The 20,006-nt window shown below is 42.7% G+C and overlaps 1 protein-coding gene across 1 annotated transcript in view; it reads right to left on the bottom strand.

Annotated features, from left to right (window-relative positions):
• Nucleotides 1–20,006, bottom strand: part of MALRD1 (MAM and LDL receptor class A domain containing 1) — a 516,028-nt gene that overhangs the window by 368,786 nt on the left and 127,236 nt on the right. Inside the window, exon 18 of the mRNA XM_059729363.1 lies at nt 215–302. Within this exon, the coding sequence (XP_059585346.1) occupies nt 215–302 (88 nt within the window). The remainder of the gene's footprint in view (nt 1–214; nt 303–20,006) is intronic.

Genomic DNA, 20,006 nt, shown 5'->3' with positions numbered 1-20,006 from the left:
TGAGGATAAGGGTTATAATACCTTGCTAATGGGGTTAGGAAAACTGGAAAATAAGTTTGGGTTTGATTGTTAGACAGTGAGTCATGGTTTGAGCTGGTTTTGTTTTCTTAGTACAAGTCCCTCCATTAACAATTTTAACACAAAGGAATCATTTACACGTTTCAGGATTTTCAGGGTTAAAAGACTTATAGTTCATTTCTAATGTTGTTCCCACCGTTGTAAAGGATACAGTCCTTAAAAGACAAGTCATCAATTCCAATGTCTCCAGTGAAACCGTCCCCTACAGTACCCTCCACCAAGATCTGGAGAAACAGTAATTACAAAACCACTCGTCAGCATATAGTAGGCTTCTACTTATAATTCAATATTTAATATCATTTTATAGAAGGCCATTTACTATGTTTCACACGTTTAAAATGAGCTTACATTTGTTCATGTGGATATACTGTATTTGATGAGACTTTATGAAACAGAATAATCATTATCAACTCTCCCTGGTGTTCACATTCATCACAGTGAACTATGACATCAGAGTGGTCAGCCAAACAAGCATGTAAATCCAGTGAACCATGATTATGATGTAAAATGATGGCACAACATCATATAAAGTGGCACACTATGATTAGCTTCTTTGGTACTTAGAATAATAACCTTTATACTTTTATATTAGTCCCCTTGTGAGGCATCTCATAAGAGGCCACAGATACAGTCTAGCAAGATTTAAGGAAAAAATATGTTACTAATTCATTAAAATTGCAAATTTTTCATACATTTTCTGCCTACTTATTGTTTACTGCCAAGGCTTATTTGGGAATAAGTCAAAAGAATTTTCCTCCAATTATGGAATAAATTTCTCAATTGATTCAAAATGATCAAAACCTTTTGCCAACTTCAGAATGGTATGATTACAGGATCATAGCTTAAATATTCTAAATTTAAGTATTTTTTTAAATTCTCTTTTACTGAACAGCTTTCTTAAACTACTACTTTTAAATATTTCTTTTAACAAATATTAAAGTGTTTTCCTATTGCCCAGCAGGGTATTAATCCTTGCCCTGCCACCACCCTGCTCCTGAAGGGCAGTGGTGCTCCATCTCCACCTACCCGTGCGTTGTTCCCATCTCCTCACTGAGTCCGACCACGCGTAACCCCTGCTCCCCACCATGTCCGGCTACCAGGGGTACTTTGATTTAAAAAGGTTGAAAACCCCTGGCATAGAAGCTTCCAGTCAGCACCATTCTTAGGCCATCCAAAATACTGAAGACAGCCATGATATAGGTTTTGTCACACTTAATATTTGATTTTCTTTACCATATATAAGAAAATCTAAAAAGAGCAGTAAGCCAAAAAAACTACCCACTTAGTTAATTACATGAAATTAACACTATCCAAAGTGGTAAAAGACAGACCACGATATATAAGAAACCTAGCAGACCAACATACATGTCTGCACAGAACCAGCAATCACCCTAAACACACCAAGAAAGCTGTAATATACAGCCAAGCCCCCAAATACCACCAAATTTGTACTGAGAACACCTGCAATCATCACCTCACAAATCTCAAAAGGACTTTCACTCAACAAGGACACTCTTCAAGAGAGAGAGATCGCACTTTTGAAAGAGCCACCCAGATACCATGTGAAGAATTGCTGCAGTACAGAAGGAAAACATGCATGACTCACATACCGCTGGTTATGACATATCATCCCTCCCTGGAACCCATTCAGAAAATCACCAAATAATTGCAACCCATACTAGAAGATCACCCAATTCTTAAAGGGATCTTCCAGAGCCACCCATCCTAGCCTTGAAACAAGCACCGAACCTTGCTAATCTCATGACCAGAAGCAAGCTTCATACAGCCCAAAACACACCAAATGGATCCAGACCATGCCAGGACAAGAAATTTCATAGATTTCATAGACATTAGGGCTGGAAGGGACCTCAGAAGATCATCGAGTCCAGCCCCCTACCCCAAGAGCAGGAAGTCAGCTGGGGTCACAGGATCCCAGCAAGATAAGCATCCAGTTTGCTCTTGAAGGTGTTCAATGTAGGCACTTGAACCACCTCCGGTGGCAGGCTGTTCCAGACCTTGGGGGCTCGGACAGTAAAGAAATTCTTCCTTATGTCCAGCCTGAAACGGTCTTGTAGTCGTTTATGACCACTCGACCTAGTCGTCATCCCTTGGGGCGCTCTGGTGAACAAACGTTCCCCCAGATACTGGTGGTCACCCCTGGTAAACTTATAGGTGGCCATCAGATCACCCCTGAGCCTGCACTTTTCCAGGCTAAAGAGCCCCAGGGCTCTCAGCCTGTCATCATAGGGTCTGCTTCCCTGACCTCTGATCATACGCGTGGCTCTTCTCTGGACTCTCTCAAGCTTCTCCACATCCTTTTTGAATTGTGGAGCCCAAAACTGGACGCAGTACTCCAGCTGCGGCCTCACTAAGGCCGAGTACAAGGGGAGAATGACGTCCCGGGATTTGCTTGAGAAGCATCTATGGATGCAAGCCAGTGTTTTGGTCACTTTACTAGCCGCAGCATCGCATTGCAGGCTTATGTTCATCTTGTGGTCAATGATGACCCCCAAGTCTCTTTCCTCCATAGTGCTAGCCAACATAGCACTGCCAAGCCTATAAGGATGCTGCGGGTTTTTCTTCCCAAGGTGGAGAACCTTGCATTTATCGGCGTTGAACACCATCAGATTCTCGTCCGCCCACTTGCTAAGCCTGTCCAGGTCAGCCTGGATCACACGCCTGTCTTCTGGTGTGGATGCTTTGCCCCAACGTTTGGTGTCATCGGCGAACTTGGCTAGTCCACTTCTGACTCCAGTGTCCACATCATTAATAAAGATGTTGAACAGTATGGGTCCAAGGACAGAGCCTTGGGGGACCCCACTGGTCACAGGACACCATGATGAGTGATTTCCATCAATTACTACCCTCTGGGTCTGACCACAGAGCTAATTTTCCAGCCAGTGGATCGTGGAGGACCCAAGGCCACAATTGGCCAGTTTCTCCAAGAGGTGATCATGGGAAACCAGATCGAAGGCTTTTTTGAAGTCAAGATATATGACATCAATCTCTTCTCCCTGTCCAGGTGATAGGTCACCTAGTCGTAGAAGGAAATGAGATTGGTCAAGCAAGACCTACCCGCAACAAACCCGTGCTGGCTATCACTTAAGATGTTGGCATCGGCCAGTCCATTAAGGATGGCCTCTTTAATAAACTTTTCTAAGATCTTCCCCAGGATAGAAGTCAAGCTAATGGGCCTATAGTTAGATAGGATCCACTTTCCTCCCTTTCTTGAAGATAGGCACCACATTGGCCTTCTTCCAGTCTTTGGACACTACACCAGAGCACCAAGAGTTTTGAAAGTTCCGTGCTAGAGGCTGCGCTATGATGCTCGCCAGCTCCTTGAGTACCCTGGGGTGAAGATTGTCAGGGCCGGCTGACTTGAAGGTATCCAGCTTCTCAAGATGTTCCTTCACGAAATCAGCATTAATGGAGGGCAGGGGATCACCCTCACCCAGACTTCCCCATCCCGTAGCGGGCATGGGCGTCCCATGGGACTGATGAAAGACCGATGCAAAGTACCTATTTAATAGGTTGGCTTTTTCCTGGGCGTCAGTTGTCAGTTGCCCCATCTGGTTCAGCAGGGGTCCAATGTTGCCCCTGCTTTTCCTCCAGCTCCCCACATATCTGAAAAAGGACTTTTTATTGTCCTTGATGTTCAAAGCTAGTTGGAGTTCAGTTGCAGCCTTGGCTTTCCTGGTATGCTCCCTGCAGGACCGGACCAGTGCAGAATAATCCTCCTTGGAGGTGACTCCCATCCTCCATCCTTTGTAGGCCTTTCTTTTTAGCCTCAGGAGGTCTGCTAGGTCCCTGGAGAGCCAGGGGGGCTGTTGTGCCCTCTTGTTGCCTTTCCTCCGAGATGGAATAGACTTAGTTTGTGCATTGAGGATTGCTCCCTTGAGGAGCAACCACTCTTCTTGAACTCCCCTCTCCCCGTGGTCATGGTCCCTTAGGGCCTCACTGACAAGCCTCCTGAGCTTGTCAAAGTCGGCTTTCCTGAAGTCAAGGACTTCCGTGTTGCTGACTGACTTGCCAGCTTTTCGGCGGATGGTGAAGGTGATCAGCTCGTGATCACTGTCACCCAGCTTCTCATCAATCACTAGGTTGCCAACTAGGTCATCCCCAGTAGCAAGTACCAGGTCGAGCAGCGCTTTGCCTCTCATTGGCCCATAGACTTCTTGAGTCAGGTCATCCATGCACGAGAGGAAGCTTTGCGACCACTCAGATTTTGCTGAGCAATCCTCCCACGAGATGTCCGGGTAATTGAAGTCACCCATGACAACCATGGTCCTGGAGCATGCCGCCTCAGCCAGTTCCCGGGCAAACTCCTGTTCAAGCTCAGGACTTTGGGTGGGAGGTCTGTAGTAGACTCCCACCATTGTGTCCCCTGTGCCGTGTTCCCCACGGATTTTAACCCAGAGGGTCTCCAGTCGTCCACCTTGGTCGCCAATATTGGCTTGCAGGGACGTGTAGCTTTTCTTAACATAGAGAGCTACACCCCTGCCCCTTTTATCTACACGATCCCTCCTGTACAGGGTATAGCCATCTATACCCGTGGTCCAGTCATGGGTGGAGTCCCACCAGGTCTCCGTTATCCCTATGACATCATAATTATTTGCATTGAGCAGGAGGATGAGCTCCTCCTGCTTATTCCCCAGCTCCTGGCATTTGTGTAGAGGCAGGGAAGTGTCCCCTGCGGGGCTCCTTGCTTGCCCATAGATTTTACCAGGGCTGGGGCTGGGGTGGGCTCCCTTAAGTGCCTTGACCCGCTGGCTTTGCAATGATTGCTTAGCAGGCCAGCAGTGGCGGTAGTCCCCCTGTCCCCTGTGTGGGCCGGGGGCGAGCCGGGCCCATCTTTGCGCACGTGGACTGTGGCCAGCAGCCTGGGCACACGGGGTCGGAGGAAACCGCAGGGCGGTATGGTACGCACGAGCTAAAATTAGTTACGAGGGGTAGTGGTTGATTGAAAAAATTATTTACTTACACCCAAGATGGTCGCGGTGTAGGCTGGACAGTTTTCCAGGTGCAGCTCCGCTTGAATCCTTGTTGGAGGACTCTGACAAACTCGGTTCTTTGGCCCCGGAGTGGTTTAGGCTCCGCGGGTTCGGCAATTCTTTCCTCACAGAGTGGCTGAATCTCCGTGGGTTTTGTTCAGTTCCCAGGTCCCTCAGAGCTGTTAAGACTCCGTGGGTTCAAAAATTGGGTATATAGGATAGGGATATGTCTAGGATTGCGCTCAGCAATGGGGAGAGGCTAGAGGCTGTTTAGACCTCTGTTGCCTGCTTAAGAAAGGTGCGTTGGGTCCGCAAGGGTCCACATCGCTTAGAGATCTTCACACAGCGTGAAGTCTCCTCCTCCTCCTGGTGTTCGTGGAGTCCTCCAACTTGGGCGGAAACCACTCAGGCCTTTTGTATGGCTAGCAAGCCAATAGCTAGCTGCCACGTGTGCCTACATTTAGAACCGGCCAGTAATGTGGCGCGAATCTAAATACAAATGGCGGGAACTCCTTTGCACCGTACATCTCTGAGATGCAAAAGAAATGCACCATGCAAAGAAGCTGCAAATTTGGCGGGAAACCCCCCATTGCACCAGAGTTCTCTCACGCAGCAGAGAACTCTACCGTGCAAGGAAACTGTAATTTTAGCGGGAACATAATTTAGCGTTGCTGAAGCACACACAAACAACAGATCACAACTTTGGGTTGTGACATCCCTCAGCGGGCTTAGTTTAAAGCCCAGTGAAGCAGGTCAGCCAGTAAAACTTGCCAACATATCTCCACCACCCCCACAATTACTACACTCCACTGTAGCAGGCAAACTGAGTTATACTAAAGCTTTTAGCCATAGTCCAGGCCTTCCCAGAACTAAGCAACAAAATTGAACAGAGCATCTTCTGTAGCACTGGGAGATGTGAGTGCTGTGATTGGGTACTAGGGAAGCAAAGCACAACGGTCTCCCTATAAGGAATGTGGCTGGCACAGTGCCAGGGAAGTGGTGCAGCATATAAGGAATGCTTGGCACAGAGCAAGGGGATTGACAATTTGGAATGAGAAGTTACAAAAGCAATGAACAAACAAAAGAACATGTGTGTTGGCATGCTGTGACCCTGGCAGGACAGACACAGCTGCTGGGTCCCTGCTCAAACAGCAGGAGGCCAAAAACTAAGACCCTACACACCCAGTGAAGGACTCAAGGACTGGTACCCCCAAAGTTTGCTGCTGTAATGTCTAAGGAGCCACTTGCCAGCTTGTATTATGGAGAGGAAACCCCATAATCTAGAGGTTACTATTAAAATTCACTTGATACCACATCTGATGAGTTGCCATTTCAATCTTTGCTCTGGCAAAAATAAATCCTATTGGTAACACCCACAACAGAACCATCAGCATTCCTGGATCTTACAGCTGCACCTCGAGAAATGTAATACATCTCATCCAATGCACTAAAAGCCCTGATGGAAAATATTTAAGAGAGACCAAACAACAACCAGGTAGCAGAATGAATGCACACCAAAAATCTATCAAAAACAAGAATATCCATTAACTAGTGGGGGCACATTTCTCACAAGAAAACTACTCTCTCTCCAGTCTCTCAGTTCTAATACTCAAAAGTAATTTACAAAACACCTTTCACAGACGAGCCTACAAACTTCACTTCATTAACCTACTGGTTACAAAAAATCATGAACTAAATATAGACATTGGATTTATGGCACATTATAACCTGCCTAACATCCGACCCCCCCAGGTAAGCCCACCACTTTTTATTAGCTATTGTCATTCTCTTCCCCCCACCCTCCTGCCTCATCCTTTGACTACAGCTACTTTAATCCCCCCTCTCCTGCCCCCCACACTGTCTCTCACCTACTGACCACTTCAATTTATATTTTAACTGACTGGCTTCCTTGGATACCTACTGGCCTCTGGCTGCTTTACCACTCCATCCAGGAAGAGCAGAGACCATCTGCAGGTGCTTCCTTAGCCTAAGGGTGTTTGTGCCCAAAAGCTTGCTAAGAATTTTTTCCAACTATTGAATTGCTCTAATAAAAGAGACCAGTTTTTACCCAAATAACCTTGTCTGCCTATGAAATAACATTCACACATAAGATAACTAGTGTCATAAGATTTGTAGTAAAACTCAAATTAATTCTCATTGTATGTTGCTGAAGGGGAAAAATATAAACTGTAACAGAATTCTATAGTACTGCTTCACAATACTATTGAATTTATGTTGAAATAGTTGAAAAAGTGCTAAACAATTAATCAAATACATTTCAAATAAAGTCACCAAAATATATGGCACATAAGTGAAAACAGGCATTTTGATTGTTTTGATTAAATGTCATCTGCATTTTACAAAAAACATCCTACCATCAAATGCCATCTCAAAAATACAGGTTTAAATATTAGGCTTTAATTCTTCTTTTATCCTACTGTTAATTAGCTCTTGCAAGCAACTGCAGTTTCAGAAATCACCATATCAAATGGGTAGGTTCCTCAGCAAAACGAAAGCAAGGATGGGTGAATGTTTCTACTTTCTAGAATAAGGATTTGATATGCACACACAATTATCAGTTTCAGTTCAAATTTAAAAGAATGCAACCAGAGAAGATTATTAAATCAAAACAGGTTCTTTAAAGAAATAAAGCAATGACCCTGTAAACAAGATGATAGAAAAGGTGATATTAGACAAGACTTTACCTCATTTGTAATCTCATACTTGCTAATGCACTACATGCAGTTCTGGCACTTGGTGAAACTGCCTAATCCATATTTGAAAGCTTAAAAATGGAGCATGTCCTTGACAAGAATATTAATTAATCTAACTCAACATGTACCCAAAGTGAAAACCTTCAGTAAATGATAACAATGTCAATGTAAAAAAGCTCCTGTCATTTCAATGAAGGGTGTTAGCTTTTCTCAGAACATACAGACACATGAAAATTATTCCCTTAATTAGTAGCCCATCCTTTTGTTCTGTCTTTAACTAAATTAAAGCCCACATTACAACTCAATCAATGTTCTCGAGTGGTAGCAATATAAAAAATGCACAGTGGCAGGACAAATCAAAGTATTTATTTTTAGTAAATATCACACTAAAAGGCACAGAATACCACCCTGCCAACAGTCAAAAATCAGCTCAGTTCAACTTTAATCCATTTTGTCAGTCAAATGTAGAGCATTTCAGTAACAACTTGAAAACTATTTCTATTCATAAATTAATAACTATATTCTGGGTTAAAGTTCAGGCCACAGGCTGCTATTTCCATCAGTTCAACATAAATTTATTATTGCAAAGAGAATAATAAGCATCCTCAGAACTATACCGTTATTATACTAAAACAATATGAGACTCTGTGCCCTTATTGACTGCTGTCAATTTGTGATTGTGGCCTTCCTGTCTCAGAACTACCTGAACATATGTATCTTATGTGACTACCTCATATTCTAAGCCCATTCTTACCTCGAACCCCACCTAAAGCTTCACAGCTGCCTCTTGTCTCCACCTTCTCCTCCCCCACAGAATTAATTCCCCCACACAAAGAAAAGCAAACTATATTTTAACTGAAACAATATTCAATATCCAGGGAAAGGAAGTTTATGAAGAGAGTTCTTGATGTAGCAACAATATGACAGCACCAGTATACCCACTGGTAGGAAAAAAAGAATTATTCTTGTACCTACAGTGATACAGAATGAGATAAATGCATTCTTATGGAGAGTGCACTTTATTCTTATATAAGAGTGTAGGTGTCCCATGGATTAGCAATGTAAAAACAGGCACTTTTTATTAAGTTTAATTGTCTTTAAATACATCTCTAAAAAAGAAAAAATGTTTGTCTTATGAACCTTAGCTCAAGCTTAACCTTCATACATTCCCATGGGGTAATTTCCTACCCCAGATGCATATTTTGTGCAGCACCTTGAAGTTAATTAATTCTGAATATTTTTCTTTTTAAGACATTGCCATTGGCACTGCAATGCACAATATCCCCAAAGAACTGCCAGCCTCCATGATTGGTTTGCTCTCTGTGAATGAAAAACTGCCCAGGGTAACATGTTACCCCAAGTGTGAATGTGTTTTTCCATACGAGGTAACAACTTACCCCAAGCCCATGTTATCCCAATGCAATTTCTGTATAAATAACAGGCCTAGACTTGTTTGGCCACTCGTGGATGCATCTAAAAGGTCAATATTCATTCACACCTCATTCATGTCCACTTCAGGTATCCTGGTAACAAATGGATGGTCATCCTCCACTGTGCTTTTGCAGAAGATGTGGCAATCCCTTTTGCTAACCACTTTGTTTGTAGGCTGCAAAGTCATCAAAACACCCTGCCCTTTGCCAAAAAACAAAACAAAACAAAGACACACCCAAATCCACCTCTGCTTCCTTTTCTCCTGGCAAAACTCTGCCTCACCTTCCCCTTTCATAACATACAAGCTAGTTTGCCCTGCCTTTGTTGGAAGTGAGGACAAGGAGCAAAGGGACAGCAGAGAATAAATAGAATAGCATCATACTGCAATATATTGTACAGTATGGAGTCCCCTTCAATGGTAAGGGCTTGACACCCCCCCCCCCATGCCTCCTTTACCTGCTCTCAATAAGCCCTTGCATGTGTGGTTTCCAAACAGCATCCACCCACATTTGGTTTGCCTGCAAATGGTGGATGCTGGACTCTGGCTTCTGTGCCCAGGAGGAGAGATTGCTACCTGTGCTGCCATTGGGCAGGGCAGAATTGCTTCTGTGACAGCATAGGTGGACAGGCTCGTCTTTAATTGTTATTTATATGCATTCAGCAGCAATCAATTTTCCTTTTTTTTCTGCAGTCCAGAGTGAGAAGGCAATGCATATTCAATGCTGAAGCCTGTCTTGCACAGATAACCAGGGATGACAATGACACATCCACTGATGAAATTTTATCCCAAGGCAGTGAGGATGCTGACTTCGTTTCAGACATGGGAGATTGTTCAGAGCAAGAAGACCATGTGTCTATAGAAGCTTCATAAGGCTTCATAAGGCTCAGATGTTGGTGCCACAAGCCCAAGTGATGCCAACACTTCCAGTGGAAAAGGAAAGAGGACCAGTTTGGGACATCCGTGGAAGACTGAGGAGAGCTACAGCAGAACATGGAGCAGAACCACTGCCACCACCCCCAGAAAACATTGCAGATGATGACACTTTTAGAGGAAGGAATGGCAGTGTGGGGGAAAAAAAGTCCACAGCTAATACATCATTGAAAAACAGCCAAGAACATAGTCCATGAAAGTGCTGGGCCAACAAGAGAAAGTAATAAAGACACAGTGGTGGAAACATTCCACCTATTTCTCTCACAAGACATCCTGACTGTTATCATAAGAGAAACAAACAGAGAGGCAAAAAGAAGATTCAGGGAGTGGAATGATAGCCATCTTGAAAATAGAAAGGAGTGGAAAAAGCTGGATGAAACAGAGCTGAAAGCCTACACAGGCCTCCTACTGCTGAGTAGTCTATACCATGGTAGTCATGAGGCACTGGAGGAGTTGTCAGAGCAACGCATCAGGCATCGAGTGTCCTTGCTTCCCTGCCACCATGAGTTTAAAACAATTTCACCAAATCACCAACTACCTGTGATTTGGCAACAAACTGACACATGAGGAAAGGAGAGCTGTGGACAAGCTTGCTGCCTGCAGAGATATTTGGACACAATTTGTGGAGCAGTTTAGGAAATGGTATATTCCAGGAATACACCTGCTGGTTGATGAGCAGCATATTGCAGTCAGGGGTTGCTGTCCCTTCAGATAGTATATGTCCAGCAAGTCTGCCAAATATGGCTTGAAAATTTGGTGGTGCTGTGATGCAGCAACATCATTCCCCCTGCCTGGAGACATCTACCTGGGCAAGTAAGCAGAAGCTCCACACCAAGGTAATCTTGGTACCCAGGTCATTGAAAAACTGGTTCATCCCTGGTACAAGATGGAAAGGAATACTGTGGGTGATAATTTCTTCACAAGTACTGACCTGGCCAAAAGACTGCTACAGCAGGACTTGACCTATGTGGGTACAATTCAGAAAAACAAAGCTGATATCCCAAACAAAATGCAAGCAAATCAAAGAAGGGAAATTTTTTCATCCATTTTTGCTTTTAACGGGGAACTCCTCCTAGCTGCCTATGTTCCAAAGAAGTACAAAGTTGTGCTGCTGCTGTCAAGCATGCACCATGACCTGTCAGTGGGTGGAGAACAAAGAAAGCCGGACATCATCCATGACTACAATAAAAACAAGGGTGGGGTGGGTAACCTTGACCACTTAGTCTTTATAACCACCTGCAGATGGAAAATCAACAGGTGGCCAATGACACTATTTGTCAATATGCTGGATGTGGCTGCCATTGCCAGCCTTATCATTTGGCTAGGCCACAAAAGAAACTGGAAGCAAAGATCATATTTAAGAAGATGGCACTTTTTTTTTCAGGAGCTTGGAGAACAGCTGGTCGATGGACAAATAAAATGAAGAATGATGGATACATGTAATCTGTCTAAGCCTATCAAGTCTGGTATGACTGTCCTAAATTACAACTTGCCACAACGCACCCCAGTAGAACCTTCTGCAAGCATGAGTGGATGCTGTGCTTTTTGTTCAAGGACAGATGACTGCAAAATCCAGAGCTGATGCAAAAACTGTAAGCGATTTGCTTGTGTGCACCACAGTACATCATTGCTGATTTGTGGGGAATGCAATATTTAGTTAAAACAGTTAGGAAATGTTTTTGGATGTAACCGTTATTTTGAAAACAGTGTAAACTGCAGACTTAACAAATTGTTCATTCACATTTTGAAACTGTAAAAAAAATTTTAATTCTGTACATAGTTTAGTTAAATAATATTTTGGGTTTAAATCATCATAAATACCCTTTCAAAATCTGTATGGGAGGTAATGCTCAGGGGCAACAAACAGGTTCATTGCAGGCAGATCCTGACTGGCTAACCTTGTTTCCTTTTATGACCAGGTCAAAAGTCCATGGATGTGGGCGCTGAGGTAGATGTCATCTACCTGGATTTTAAGAAGGCCTTTGACAATGTTTCTCACCCCATGCTCATAAAAAAACTAGGCAACTGTTGCATTGATGCTTACACAGTCAGATGGGTGGCAAATTGGCTCGATGGTCACACCCAGAGAGTGGCGGTGGATGGGTCATTTTCAACCTGGAGGGATGTGGGCAGTGGAGTTCCCCAGGGCTCAGTCCTTGGGCCTGTGCTATTCAACATCTTTATCAGTGACTTGGAGGTGGATGTGGAAAGCACGCTGTCCAAATTCACTGATGACACAAAGATGTGGGGAGAAGTGGGCACACTGGAGGGGAGAGACTGAATCTAACTAGATTTAGACAAGTTACAGAGGTGGCCGGATGAGAATAGAATGGAAATCAATGCAGACAAGTGCAAGGTGCTGCATCTAGGGAGAAGGAACCTGCAACACACCTATATGCTGGGGAACACCCTTCTCAACAACACAGTGGCTGAAAGGGATCTTGGAGCCATTGTTGACTCCAGGATGGACACGAGCCACCAATGCGAGGAAGCAGTCAGTAAGGCTAACTGCACCTTGTTGTGCATCTACAGATGCATCACAAGCAGGTCCAGGAAGGTGATCCTTCCCCTATATGCACCACTGGTCAGGCTGCAGTTGGAGTGCTGCATCCAATTCTGACCACCGCACTTCAGGAGGGATGTGGCTAACTTTGAGAGGGTCCAGAGGAGGGCCACTCACATGGTCAGGGGGCATCAGGCCAGGCCCTACAAAGATAGACTAAAGGGCATGAATCTATTCAGCCTCCACAAGAGAAGGCTGAGAGGGGATCTGGTAGCTGTCTATAAACTCACCAGGTGGTACCAGCAGAAAATAGGTGAGGCTCTGTCCCCCCGGGCACCACTTGGGATAACAAGGAATATCAGCCATAAATTGATTCAGAGTAGGTTCAGGCTTGATATCAAGAGACACTACTTTGCAGTTAGGGCTTCCAGGCTCTGGAATGGGCTTCCAAGAGAGGTTGTGCTCTTCCCTACCTTGGGGTTCTTCAAGAGGAGGCTGGATAGATATCTGGCTGGGGTATTATGATCCCAGCACTCATTCCTGCCCAGGGCAGGGGGTTGGACTTGATGATCTGTTCAGGTCCCTTCCGACCCTAGAAACTATGAAACTATGTTTAATAGTTTTTGGTATATTTATACTGTTGTCGCTGGTTCCATTTTGTTTATGTGGGTGGGGTAACAAGTTACCCCATGAGACCAACAATGTCAAATTGTGGGGTAACAAGTTACCACATGAGAACAACAATGGTTATGGTTTCGTGAGAACAGATGAGAGTTAATTAAAGGTTTTTGCCCAAGAATATATTACCTTAAAAACAGAAATAAAACAAAACCTGAACTGAATTTCTTGTAATTACTCAAGGAGTCTAACATTTGCATGAAAGAAACTGCTTTTTTAAAATAGAAGAGAAAATGTGGGTATATATTTGGGGAAGTGTCTTTTAGATATACGAATGAATTGTCCTATAGTATAGAGTCAAGCAACTTGAGATCAGATTGGCTTCAGATCTCTAGTTCTAGCTAATATTAGGGGCTTGCAGGCTACTTGACAGTGATTTCTCTATGGGCTTTCTAAGGGAACAGCTTTTCACAAACCATTGAGGTTATTTCAAGTCTTGTTCTGTGTTTCCTAGTTTAAAAGTGAAAGAGGGTCAATTTGTGATCTAGCTTTGTGATATGTAACTGGGTCTGTCTGAAAGCCCTTCTAACTGTTGACCACTTTAAATTAATTTGCCAGCTGAAATTCTGCAAAGCTCACATACAACCTCTAGGGAACTCATCTACCATAAAACTCATTTCACATTTCATTTATTATCTGAATGAGGATAAATAGCTCCTGATTTCTCCAGCTCTAAGAACAGTACAGAGCCAGCTTGAATGAAGGATACAGAGGTGACATGTAGTTGCTAACAGGCAGTCTACATAAAGAATAAAACATTTTTGAAAAAGGATAAAATACACAACATACATCCCCTGCCCCAGGAGAAAAAACTGATCGCTTTCATTTCATTAAGATCTCATTATATACAGAAATATTATAAGGATAAATGTAATTAAAAAAATATTATTTTGAAAGTCTGCTATTTTACCCAAACATTATATTATAAAGTAAGTTATGGCTCTATTTACCTGCCATCTAACTTCACCAAAATGAAACCTATTTATTTTAGCACACAAGATGAAGGATAGGGGTATGGAAGATACCCTATCTGGACTCTGAGGCTTATCAAGATATTTTGGAAGAGCTGAGAGTTTACATGGTGATGTGATCTCACACTTTATCACAGAAAACTCCATATTGTTTTTATTTATGACTGACTGACTTGATTTCTATCTGTGATAAGGTGACAGGTGGATAGGAGAGCAGTGGATGTAATATACCCTGATTTGGCAAGGTTTTTGCCATCATCTCTCATGACATTCACATTACTAAGCTAAGGAAATACAGACCAGATTGAAGTATTGTAAGGTAGACACAACTGATTGAATCATCATGCTTCATGAATAGTCATCAATGGCTCATTGTCTGGTCGGGAGAAGGTATCAAAGGGGTACCCCGGGGATCTATGCTGAGTCTAGTATTGTTTAACATCTTCATTAATGATTTAAACAATGGGAATGAATGCAATCAGCTGATTGTTGGCATCGGTGGAAATAGCCCTGGAAATAGACAAATGTAAACAGATGGCAATGATGGCAGATGTTCAATACTTGCCACAAATTCACTTTATGGCACCATAAGTTGGCTGAATGTGTGGCATGCTGCAATGCAATTTATTGTGCAATTGACATATTAATCTCAGTATCAATGTAACATCTGCCAAGGCCCTATATATTGTCATATCTTGTGACAATGGCTTCTACATGTTAAATCACATGCTGCATGAAAAATAACTTCCTTTTAGTTTCTTCCTAATAATTTCATTGTGTGTTCCCTAGTTCTAGTATTGTGAAATATGGTATGGTAAATAGTAAATCCCTATTTACTTTCTCCAAATTATTTGTTACTTTATGGACCTCTATCATATCTTCCTCTAAGCCTATTTAACTTTTTCTTACATAGTAGGCTTTCCATATGCCTGATGACCCTTGTTACCCATCTCTGTATCTTTTCTACATCTGATACATTCTTTGGAGGCAGAGAAATCAGAACTGCATGTTTTCAAGGTGCAGACATACCATTAATTTATACAGTGGCATAATTACATTTTCTGTTGTGTTTTTAATTCTCTTCTTAATTCCCAAAATTCTATTTGCCTTTTTGACTGCTGCTCAACACTGGGCTTAGTGCATGCTGTTCAAAGTTAGCTATTAAAAGCTCAGTGTTCAAGCCTTGTTTTCAGTAATCAATTCCTGAGTGCTCTGCAGTTTGCTATATGAGCAATACTACAAAGCAAAAAACATAACTCAGATGAGAACTCCTCTTTCACTCAATTATAAAACAGTAGAAAGCATTTGAGAAAGAAAAGCTAATGCTCATATTAATATAAAAGGTTTGGTCAAGTATAAAAGGTTGAGTCTTTGTAAGTTGATGCTGAGATTCAGTTCTATGAGTATTTATAAAGTATTTACATATTTTAAAATATTGCTTACTGCCCTTTTTAGGATTACTGTCCAAAAAATGTAATGCAAAAATAGCAAATATGAAGTGAGTTTTTAAAACTTCAATTTCTCTACCTAGATAATTAAAAATGATGTGTGCTTATCCTTAGAATTAGGAAACATGCTTTCAGTTTGAAAATATTTCTCAGCCCCATTAAAACAACACATATAAACGCTTTTAAATTGTAAACACATGGCACGCCATTAACATAATGGGCATAAAACAGGTGAAGTGAAATTTCACTTTGTCTTAACTGCTCTACTAATCTGGTCTCAGTTCACACTGGAGGCTCAAATATCCTTCTATTGCATGCACTTCTTTCAGCTATTTTACCTTTAGCTACATTTGAAGTGCAAACATATTTTAATTTTTCACAGGACAAGCATAGTTCCATTTAAGAAGTCCAAGTAGTGATACCGTCTACCTGACAAGAGTAACTCATAGGCAACACAAAATGCTGTACCAGTAATTTATTTGCCTTTTTGACTACTGCTCAACATTGGGCACAGTGCATGCTGTTCGAAGTTCAGTTCAGTGTTCACTCCAGAGGTCATCATATATATGTGTGTGTGTGTGTTTATACATATACATATATCTCCCCTAGCCATAGGTATTATGTGAGACAACAACAGCTCATCTTACATAGGACCACAAGGACGTTTTGTAAGGCAAAGGAAAGGAAACAACTGATCGTAGCAAGTGAGTTATTTTAGTATATTCTGTGTGTGTGTACCCTGAGTGTGAATACACATACACACACACAATAACCCTTGCTCCCATATTTACCTCAATCCAAGATGACACTGAATTTAAGATAACCCCCCAAAATTAGATTCTATACTTGAACAATGTATAAATTTGTTATAATTTTCCATGTATAGAATTTAATTATTGGGGGTCTCCCCTTAAATTTATTCCCCCCTCCTCCACTGCAGCAGCAGCAGCAGCCCTGGCTCTACTACTGGGATGGGCTAGGGCTTGGGAAAGTACATGATCTGTGCCCCAGGCTGGAGTGGGTATAAAGCCTGTATGCACTGAGCAAGGGTAAGCAGCCAAGGTGGGGACTAGGTTTGGGGTTGAGTCTGAAGCTGCAGGTGGACAGATGGGGCGGAGGGAGCGGGAGCAGAGGCAGCATTGAAGGGGGGCAGGCAGCTGCTGCATCTCTAAACCCCAATCACAGCTGGAGCCAGAGAGAACTAGAGTAGGAACCAGAACAAGAACCACAGCAGCTACCTGTCCCTGTGCCACCTCATACTCAGTTCCAAGACAAGGGGCTTTTCCCCCATGATAAACAGGAGGAAGGGGGGCGGACAACTTCATCTTGGAATTGAGTGAGTGTGTGTGTGTGTGTGTGTGTGTGTGTGTGTGTGTGTATTAGTAAAATGCAGATGTCATTTAATTGAAGAGAATGGGGAAATTATATATATTCTCTTTACAGTAGTGCTTATGAAAGCTATCATGAATCATAGAAATCACAGAGAGGTAGGGACCTCCAAAGGTCATCAATCCAACCGCTGTCTGAGGCAGAGTCACCCCTATTTTAACCATCCCATATAATCCATTATCTAAACTGATCATAAAACTGCCATCAACTCTGATATAACACAACATACACCACCTTAACCTGCCACAGATAAAGCAGGGAAACCATGGCAGCCAGCATCCTGCTTCTATAAAAGTTTGTTAATATATGCTCAAGAGATCTCAGGTAGAGGGCCATGCCCTGCTAACTACATAGTAAGGCAAACCCCACACAAACTATACTATCAAGTAAAACTCCTTGAGCCCAAATATGGTGATTGTTTGACACTGAGTGGAGGGGTAATACCCTTTAGCCAGGAACCTCTGGTTTTGGTCCCAGCAGGAGCATTGGCACACATTGTTGACTTTGATGGATCAAGGGCTGCCTCAGGCACTCTCACAGTTCTGCCTACACATTTACACGCCAAACAATGCATGGGGGACATTGCTTAATATACAGAGTTAGAAAAAGGAGAGTTACATTATTTTTAGAGCCTACCACAATTTTTCTGGGAGACTCACTACCCCTTGTTGGCAGTCTTGGGCTCACCAAACTGGCTGTGTATACATGGTTTTAGAGATCACATTAGTAAGGATATCCTCTCTGCTTCAAATAAGGTTTCCTTGCCTCTCTCACCTTTCTATTTGTTTCCTAAATCATCCCTGCCAAAGATAGCATCATTGAAGGTTGTAAAAATACTTTAGAGAGCATTATTTTTTTCCCTTCAGAATATACTATATTGCTTTAAATGTACTTTCTAAAAGCTATTCACTCACCCACACTTCATTTCAAATTTCACGGGTTGAATGAGCTTCTTTACCACCAATACACTCAATATAGTTTTTGTGAACAAATGTATAAACATTCCCATTAGATGCTTTTAAATAAAAATTTTTGCCATGTTCAGTTAAATACTTCTTTGTTTAAAATTCTGGGAAAGCATTTTCGTTTCAATGGAAACAGATTCTTCAAGTCCTTCATCTCTTCTTATCACAGGGGAAAAAAATTTGTGAGAATCTTTATGTTATTTTTTTAACAGTGTATTGTATAGATATATAGACTAAACTGCAAGCTAATCTTTGAAGAAGCCAATTCCTATATACCAAGATAAGCTTAATTCGAAGTTGCATGATGCTATTTTTCTATGAATGGATAAGCTTTTATTTTTCCAGTTCATCTTTTCCAAAGCTTGTGAGGCTACTGCAGATCCCCCTAACTGTGTTGTTCTGCAGAGATGGGAAAATGTTCTGAGAACTATTTCAAAGAAAACTGACAGTACATGTATAGAAACCAGTCATTGACTCAGAGGGAACCAACTACACTTACATTGGAAATACAATTGTGCTTTGTAATTTCTTCACTCGTGGCACATGACAATCACAAATAATCAAAATGATTTCTATTTACCATAAATTAGGTGAACATGAAAGTGGCCGAGTTCTTGTACAGTTGTACAACACTGTCAGGCCCTGGCCTCAAACCAGGGTCCTTGGCCTGACCATCACAGCCATTGACACCAGCCTATCACCCTATAGCTGATGGTCCATACTGGACAAGGCTGGCGAAGTCTCAATCAGTGTAGACCACAATTTTGTACATCCCCTGGCCTGTCAATATTTTGCATAACAGTTAAGTAATGGGAGTAATGCTTCACATGCTCCATAGATGAAGGGACTGGGAGGTTCTGGAAGAGGTGAACTTTTTACCTTCAATGTGGTAATAACCTATTTTTCTAGTCATGAGTGTGTGCAGTAGAGGCCTAGGAACAGTATTCGCTGGTGCCAAAGGTGCGGCAAACACCCTTTGAGGTGAGCCAGGTAACCATGGGCCAGGCTTTAGAAGTTAAGTTTGTGTCAAAAGCCATGAGTGGCAGGGCAGTCTTGGCCCTGATTGGTTCAGGAGATGATTGACATCGGTCCTGAATGATGGCTAGTTGAGGATATTTAAGAGCTGTCACTGGGTAGAGAAGTGCTAGAATGAGGCTTGAGTGGTGTAAGTGACTCTGAGGACAGAGTTTATGTGAGAGTAAGTGCCAACCCTGCAGAGCATAAATGAGTGAGTGAAGACCTGGGAGGCCAGTATCTCCTCTGTGTCTCTGGTGGTGCCTGTGCTAGTGTGTGTTGACTCTGTGCATGTGGGGTGAGGGCTTGGAGTAGCCAATATCCCTGTAGTGGCTGGAGGAGCAGCCAGAGTGCGCTTGAGAGTCGATGTGAGAGGTGCAGCCGCAGCATCTGACAGCTGCGAGAGAGAGCCAAACACTGCTCTCTGGCACCCTCCTGGGTGGGATTATTGTTGTGTTTGTATTATTGTGGTATTGTTATTAAGATTGTATTGTCATGTATAAAATTGTTTTGGATTATTGTTATTTGTTGATGTTGTTATTTGGTTGTTGAATACATTTAATTAATACCCCTCATGTGTTTTAGTCTAGTTAATTAGCCATAGCATTGTGTTGGGGTTAGGCTGTAAATCAATAACCCAATGAGAGATGCCTGCTCACCCATAAATCCTTTAATTTCATTTGCGTGAGGATTAGTTTAACTAGTTAATTGCCCTATCCACATTTAACACCATAGACCAGCCCTACATCCACTCCCTGTCACCAGAGTGGCTGGTCAGGGTCAGGTGACCCTCCACTCCTCTTCCTCCCCCCCCCCCCTCCAGGTCCTGAGCAGGGACAGGAATTGTCCAGGCAACAGGGCTCAATCTGATCCCCAGTTGCTTTGCTGCTCCC

This window comes from Alligator mississippiensis, chromosome 5 (genome assembly GCF_030867095.1).
Source record: "Alligator mississippiensis isolate rAllMis1 chromosome 5, rAllMis1, whole genome shotgun sequence".
Classification (NCBI taxonomy): domain Eukaryota; kingdom Metazoa; phylum Chordata; order Crocodylia; family Alligatoridae; genus Alligator; species Alligator mississippiensis.
Note: the sequence above shows the minus strand (reverse complement) of the source record. Positions and strands in the feature narration are given on the sequence as shown.